The 8,074-nt window shown below is 42.3% G+C and overlaps 1 protein-coding gene across 1 annotated transcript; it reads right to left on the bottom strand.

Annotated features, from left to right (window-relative positions):
• Window positions 1-631: 631 nt before the first annotated feature.
• Window positions 632-7,763, bottom strand: LOC125896080 (cytochrome P450 2J4-like). The gene is made up of 9 exons (XM_049588412.1): window positions 7,509-7,763; window positions 7,218-7,380; window positions 6,587-6,736; window positions 6,338-6,498; window positions 5,888-6,064; window positions 4,257-4,401; window positions 2,969-3,156; window positions 2,738-2,879; window positions 632-1,209 (listed from the first exon to the last, which is right to left on the bottom strand). The coding sequence occupies exons 1-9, from the start codon at window positions 7,713-7,715 to the stop codon at window positions 1,028-1,030; spliced, it is 1,515 nt and encodes a 504-aa protein (XP_049444369.1). The 5' UTR covers window positions 7,716-7,763; the 3' UTR covers window positions 632-1,027.
• Window positions 7,764-8,074: the final 311 nt, after the last annotated feature.

An 8,074-nucleotide genomic window follows, 5' to 3' on the forward strand; every position in this document is an offset into this window, starting at 1 on the left:
TACTACCAATGTGCAATACACCTCCTAACCGCTATAGTGGCACTGTGGCGCAGTAGAAAGCCGGTGCACTCATTCATTGCAGGATGAAGAAGGGGTGAAGAAAATTTCAGACATCAGAGATAAAATGCATGTTTACTGAACAATAACTGATATACAAACAACCCCCCGTACACCTTCCTAACATCTGTTCCTATGAGGTGAGTACATGTTTGATTTGAATGTTTATGGAGATGTGAATCGGTCTAGACCGGGAACCCCCAAACGAAAAACGGGGTTCGTTTTCAAGACATTCATGCAATGAACATCTTGGTCCAAGGCTACTGCTAATCAAATAAATTTGAAGACGTGAGTTAGGTCAAATCTTTTCCTCACATGCAACACCCTCACTACACTAGCGATTGCTGACATAATACATTATAGTTTTGCTAAGGTTGAGTTATCCTGAATACATTTCTGGTTTATCTATATGTTTGCTGAGCGGAGCTCCCTTCTTTATTTTGCTCTTGAATGAACTGGGCATTACAAAGATAATATAAAATAAAAGGTGTGTTCTGTATATTGACCTCAATGTCCTCCTGACATGTACTAGAAGTAAAAAGTGGAACATAATATACATTTCTAAGGCGCACCACACATTTTACTCTTTAATGAAAGTCATTTCAAATCTGCCCACTGTCGTGCTATGAGAATATGTTATGGCAAAGTAGGCAAAGTGTCTCATGTCACATTTAACTAACAGCATTTAAAATATTAAAACAGAGGTGTCACAATCATGGCTTGGAACCCACTAATTAAAAAAAAACCACAAACAAAACAAAAGTACATCACAGTTTTACTGCATGAAAGAAATATATGCAGTATATATACAGTGGACCTAATAACATGTCATCTAAATATTCATTAAACTCTGTCACACATAATCATGATCACAATCATAATCATGATCATATCCATATTCATATTCATGATCATATTCATAATCATATTCATTGTAGGTATATAGATAGGTATATGTTTTTCATCAGAGCTACTCTAAGCGTGAGTTTATGCAGATTTCATATTGACGTGGTGGCAGAGTGATGCCAAAGTAAAAGTCCATTGGAGGCTTCACCCCATCAGGCATGGAGAAGGTGAAGTGCTGCATGAAGGAGGTGAAGAAGAGGAAAAGCTCCATCTTTGCCAGGCTCTCCCCGGCACACTGCCGCTTACCTGAGACAGGAAAACAAATTAAAACAAACTGAACATTTCTCTGACACACAGTTTGGCCCAGGGGTCAAAATAGCTCAGTGCAACAGCAGTAGTCATTCTTGTGGGGTCTTTAAAGAAAATAGGGTAACACTTCATAAGACAGCCCGCGTTTTAGAGTGTACCTCTCGCCCACTTTCCCGGAAGTTAACGTATGACTCCCGGGAAAGTATGTCCTAAGTGACCGCGAGTTATACTCTAACTCCCAGGAAAGTATGTGGTAAGTGACTGGGAGGAGTTATAACCTAACTTCCGGGGAAGTATATGCCAAGTGACCGTGTTGTTATACTCTAACTCCTGGGAAAGTATGTGGTAAGTGACCGGGAGGAATTATGCTCTAACTCCTGGGAAAGTACATGTAAGTTCCAGGGAGTTATATGCTAACTCCCGGGAAAGTGGGTGAGAGGTACACTCTAAAACACGGGCTGTCTTATGAAGTGTTACTGAAAATAGAACTGTTAACTGTTCTGGCAGCTGTTAGAAATTTTGTCCTGATTTCAGGTCTTGACAAAAGCTTCAAGGTTCACTTAAATCGTTAGTCAGACTCATAGACTGTATAGGATAATGGACATAGCTGCTGTTACTTGTCCCATTGGTTTGTGGACTCCTGTTTTAAAGCCTTAAGTTTGGTGTTTTGGCCGTCGTGATTTGTTATTTGGCCAGAAATGACCATATTTGACGAGAGGCTGGAACTGTTGAGGAAGGGGTAGACCTGACTCAAACACTGTAGGTGTGCCTCACAGACAGGCCGTCACTTAAGTGGCCCCACACTTTACCATTAGAAAAAGAAAATGGGTGTAAATGGTATTTAAAACTTCACCCCCTCATACAGTTGTGATGAATGTAGAAATTAGCGATATAGACCAAAACCAGTTCTTGTATCAGGCTGTGAACATTTTTATTTCTACTGTACAGTCGGGTATTTTAACCAGGTGGTAACCTCCAAGGCTGAAAAATGAAGCCAACATAGAAGTGGCAAAAACTGCAGTCCTTTGAATGGCCATAATTACCGACGGGTTGCTTGGAGTGACAGGTTGTCTGCTGATAGTGTTCTTGCTTTCTCAGTCAGATCCACTCCTCCGGCTTCCCGCACAAATATAGTCACTTCTGGCTCCAAAAAACCTAAGATGGCGATAGCCGCAATACCGAACTCTAGGCTTAAGATGGGAGTCCAGAAACCAATGGATGATGTCATGGTAGCTACATCCATTATTTTTACCGTCTATGATTTTAACATGGGTGTTCATTGGGGCCTGATTTGCTTTTGGAGCCAGCCTCAAGTGGACAGTCAAGGAACTGCAGTTTTTTGCACTTGCGTTCAGACATTGCCATTTTTAGGCTTTGTTGGAGCCCACCAGTAGAGCAAAAGTAATGGTAAACGTAACAACAGCTTAACATGTCAGGAACCTTCCATTTGAAATGCTGAAACTTTCATTCAAATATTGCTGGGATCTGCAATCATTATATGAAGAGAGATTGTGTCGCTTCTTACCAGCAGAGAAAGGGATGAAAGCAGCTGGTTTCACAAACTTGCCCTCCTCAGTCAGAAAGTGTCCTGGGTTGAAGGTGTTGGGCGTCTTCCATTCATTCTTGTCGAACAGCACCGAGGTCAGATTGGGGATTATTGTGACTCCCTGGTGTTTGTAATGATAATGACAATTCATAAATGTGAAAACATGATAGTGTACTGTATGTGACATTAGACTTGCATAGGAGAACTGACCTTTGGGATTGTGTAGCCATCAAGCTGCATCTCCTTGTTGGTAAAATGAGGAAAGCTTAGAGGAACTATGTTGCTCATCCTCTGGATCTCATGGATGACAGCATCAGTGTAGGGCAGGTGTTGACGATCTTCCATGGTGGGCTCTCTGGACTGTCCAATCACTTCGTCTATCTCAGCCTGGACCTTTGCTGTGCAACAGAAGGAGAACAGACAGCAGTTGACACAGTATTTTATCAACAGGCTGCAAAAGTACATCGTAAAGACTCCTGGACAGATGACGCACAGAGCAGCACTGCCACATGAATAGACAGATTTGCATTGATTTGCAACCTTGACCCAGTCATAAGAGGGTTCACAGTGCTGGCCTGCCCCCATCATATGGTAACACTGCCGTCCTCACTGTTGTTGATCATTTCTCCATGTGTGCATGGTCTTCCCAGAGACATTGTCTTTGACTGGAGACCCCAGTTCATCTCTCCTTTCTGGACTGAGTTATGCAGCCTCCTGGGAGCCACCTTCAGCCTATCCTTTGGCTTTCACCCCCAATCCAGATGATCAGGAGATGAAGAAGCCTGTGTTGCATCTTCTCTCAATTATTATACTTGGTCTAGACAAGCCCACAACACCCATCCCAGTCCTGCCACCAGCGTCTTCCCCTACCAGTGTTCCTGTGGTTACCAACCTCCCCTCTTCCCATAGGAGGAACGAGGAGCCAATGTTTCATTAGTTCAGGCCTTCATTCATCTCTGTTGACGCACCTGGATACAGTCTTGATCCACTTTCCTTCTATCAGAGGACTGCTTACCACTGCTGCATCCCTGAGCCCTCATCATGGTCATCAACCCTGCAGCAATCTTCACCTTGTCCAGGTCATGCACATCCACCCCTCCTTCCACATCTCCCACCTGAAGCCGGTGAAGGAGAATCCAGTCTGCTAACTCTCCTCCAGATTGTCTAGTTTGCATCCACTCTAGCTTTCCAGCATCATAGGTTGATGATTCTTTGTCTGCTTCCCTGTCTGGTCCGGCTTGCCTTCACTTTCTGATCTCTTGGTTTTGACCCTGTCCTGCTTTTGGAATACAGCCAACACAAACTTTAATTCGACTCCAACTGTCTCTATGTTGGGTTTTTGGGTTAAAGTCTATTGTATGCCACCAGCATTACCAGAGAACTGAAAACACTGGCATTTATTTTTTACGACCTCAGAATTACCAACAATACATTTTATTTGCGCCACACGTGACTGAGTAAGAACAAAGAGCTTCACTGGTCTGATAAGTGATCTTACCCTGGATCTCTGGGTACTTTGCCATGTAGAGGAAACCCCAGCGCAAGGTGCTTGATGTGGTCTCAGAGCCAGCCGAAAACAGATCAAAGACACACATGACCAGGTTTTCCCTATCAAAACCCTCATCCTCAGCATGCTCCTTATTCTGAGAATATATACAAACAGAAGTATTAAAAACACGCTGCAAAATGATTTATATCAACTAAATGTCAGCACTATTACAGCCACAGCCAAGGTTATAATCATTTAAAATTGTAACTTAAAGGGCCAGTGTGTAAAATGGGTGGAAAACAGGGACATCAGTGGTCAAATTCTAGATTGCAGGGCTCACTCGCTCACCCCTCCTGTCGTAAATGACAGTGGCCTCGTAGGAACAAAAAGCCTTGCGCACGAGTTTTTCAGGAGTAGGTCTATCTAGCGACGAGGTGAATATTTATTTAGAAATCTAAGCCATGTTACGATATTGTAATGAATCCCTCACGAGCAGGAGCGTTTGGGGAAAAGGCCCGTTCATTTGAGCACTCCAGAAACTCCGGTAACACTCCAGGGGGTCAAAGACTCCGTCCCAAACTCTGACTCTTCTGGCGTAACACACACACTCCATAACTTTACACACATACTCGTTTACCATACCGAGTGGGGACCCCCCTCCCCTCTCTGCTCAATCTCCAGCCTGCACACTGATTGACAGCGTAGCCTGTAAACAGAGCTCAGCTGTTTATTTAGCCTAGCAATATCTCCGGACTATAGTAGCTGCAATGGACGACTTTGAACGCGATTTTGAAGAGTTTCTTGTAGCGGACACAGAGCCATACCTTTGAGCCGGAGCATACAGATGAGGAACTCTATGTGCTTGATGCTGAGCGGGTGAGAAGAGAGGCTGAATGCACAGAATGGGATTCGGTGCTACTGCTTCCATCGTTGGGGAGCTATATCATCAGGAGGAAAAGCGCCGCAGAGAGTGCATCACAAGGAGTGAAGTTGCATCTTCTTTTCCTCGCAGATGACGGTTCAGGTTCATTCTCTCCTGTTGCGTGGTAAGTGTGGTCCATTCGCAAACTTTATAACTAAAAAAACTTTTCACTACTCTCTATCGACGAACTACTAACACTCTCTGCTGTTTCCTCCTCCTTCTTCCTTCCTTCCACTGTCTTCGTTGGTTCATTTATACATGCGAAACACGTTCTCTGGCTGGCTGGATTGTCCGCTCGGTCTGCCGTACATACATGACAGCGCAAGATGGCGACCTCTCTAAAGCAAGGCCCTTGCTATATATATATAAAAGCATAATTATAAGGCTACGAGAACCAAACGAATTTTATTTTATAGCGATTATACACTTGTATAAACATATTAATGGGTAGAATATTCAGATTCAGATTGACAATAAACCATGCCAAATATTACACACTGGCCCTTTAAGTAAGTAGAGTAAAACACTATTAATCACTTTATTTGTTAGATTAAAATAGGTGTATGCTGTTGGAGACAAGGCCTTAAAAGATAGTGCTATAAGGCAAAGGCTGTGACAAAAGTGCACATCAGGTCAGCAGTTATGATGTTCACAGCAGCTGAGCACTGAGTATCTTTATGAACACAGTGTAAGATAAACAAAGCAACATCTCAGTCACCATCTCAATCTCATTCAGGTAGCAGTCGATGTAGTCTCTTTGGTCCGAGGGATCCCAGTTCTGTCTGTGCTGCTTAATCTGTTCTCTTATGAAGTCCTTTACATCCTTCCACATGTGCTGGACCGTCTGATGTGGCCCTGGCAAATATCTCATCACAAAAGGGAATGCGTTGTAAAACTGCAGAGTAGAGCAGATCAGAACAGTAACATATTGATAGGCATTTATCAATCAAAACAAAATATTGAAGTCTCATTTACAAATTGGCTCTTGTGCAGTTTACACATTATGCAACTTGAGCTGTGTCTGTACTAAGTATTATATACCTGTGCTTAAACACACCCAGTAACATGACTACTGAACTCAACTGTGAACTGATTCACAATGTGAAATATATTGCGCAACAATTTTACACAGCATCAAGAGTTCATCAGTAGCTTTGAAATGCCGTACCTGTGCCCAGATGGAGCCTTGAATGCGGAGACCTTTTCCAAACATCTTCATTACTTTTGTGAAGTCCTCATTATGGTACTCAAAGCGATGACCAAAAACCAGGAAGCAGATGATGTTACCGACGGCTTTGTTGGTGGTGAGGTGAGGATCGAATGGTTTACCTTGAGAGTTAAACGGAAAATTAAATGTAAATTTCACACTTGTCATTGTGTATCGTTTTAAATGTTTCACTGTGCATTAAATATTAACCTTTGTAGCTACTGAAGTCTTTTGCACAATGTGTAAATTCTTGTAAGATGACTTGTTCAGCTCCCTTCTTGCCAAGTCCAAAATTTCTGAGGGTTGAAAGAGCAAAACGCCTCTGCTGCTTCCAAGGGTTCCCACTGCTAAGACTTAACCCTGATAGGAAATACATCAAAAGCAGATACAAATTAAGTAAATTAAAACCAGAAAAATGAAGGAATCCCATGCTATACAGAACTCTTTTTGGTTTAATTTAGCTTCTGATACATTTAATTATTTTTGTAACTGCTAACTGTGTGTGAAGTACACTGTCAGGAAAGTTATCAACACTTCGCTAATTGATTCTAGAACAATTACACAGGAGGAGATGCAGATCAAAACAAGCACACAGAAGAGTCATGAAGGTTTGCGAAAACTCAGATTGTCAGTAGCAAAAGCACCACCCTGTCTTTGTTAATTCAAATAACTTGCACATATGTTCACCAATAAGTTCTTTTGTTTATTCAAAACAATGTGACATAGTGTCTGTACCTTAAAAATACAACACACTCACGAAAAGGGCAAAGCATAATCTTTAAGCTTATTAAACTTTAACAGTGATTGGAGGAAAAAAAGTAAGTGTTTCATGTCTTCTCACCTCGTCCATTGGTTAGGCTAAGGACCAGTGGGAAGGGTGGACGGTCCACCAGGCTGTCTTTCTGATGTACCAGAGCTTCTTTCACAGCCCCAAACCCGTTTATCACCACCATCCACGCCTGGCCCATTCGCATGCTGTACACATCTCCATATTTCTTTGCCAACTGCGAGCGGTTTGAGAGAGGAGGAAGAGCGTGATGCTTCATATAACAGATAACAGTCCTATAAACTGACATATTGCTTTTTAAAAGATACTTTTTTTTTTTTTTTTTTTTTACATCTGTTGATCTACCTGTGTCATACTCTCATGGCCCCTTTGGTAATCCAGATTGAATATGTTGCCCAAAATAGGAATTGCCGGAGGTCCTGGAGGGAAGCTGTCCGGTTGACGGTTCTTAATGTAATCTGTGGTGAGGATGAAAATTACAATGAAGAGCAGCAGACTTTTGACATCCCATTCAACACAGGATGCAATGACTGAGAACAAGAGTGAATCCATTCTGCAAACAAGGGCTGAAGCCTGTCCAACTGAAGTCTGCTCGCTTCTCCTGCGAGATAAAAGGCTGGTGTTGTTTTGCCAGGAGCCAATAATATCACCCATTGCTCTCCTGTTTGGGAGAAGCTTGATGTTATTGGTCCTGGCAACACAGCAAAGGCCTACTGTTGCCCCTGTACTTTGACCTCTTCATACCTGGAAAAGGGGTATCTAACACTCTGAGTCAGTGATCTTAAAATAGTTATTCTAATTTTTTGCAGTAGAATTTGTCGTATGGTGTGAGTAAGACAAAGTGCAATCTTTTCAGATGTAAGACAATTAGACAGGCAAATTTAAACAATCTGATACCAAAACTTGATGTT

This window comes from Epinephelus fuscoguttatus, linkage group LG10 (assembly GCF_011397635.1).
Source record: "Epinephelus fuscoguttatus linkage group LG10, E.fuscoguttatus.final_Chr_v1".
Classification (NCBI taxonomy): domain Eukaryota; kingdom Metazoa; phylum Chordata; class Actinopteri; order Perciformes; family Serranidae; genus Epinephelus; species Epinephelus fuscoguttatus.

Coding starts and splice junctions, on each gene's coding strand:
- LOC125896080 (XM_049588412.1), bottom strand. CDS start 7,715: ATGGATTCACTCTTGTTCTCAGTCATTGCATCCTGTGTTGAATGGGAT. Junction 6,499..6,586: donor AGACTTCAGTAGCTACAAAG/GTTAATATTTAA, acceptor TTAACTCTCAAG/GTAAACCATTCGATCCTCAC. Junction 2,880..2,968: donor ATGGCTACACAATCCCAAAG/GTCAGTTCTCCT, acceptor TACAAACACCAG/GGAGTCACAATAATCCCCAA.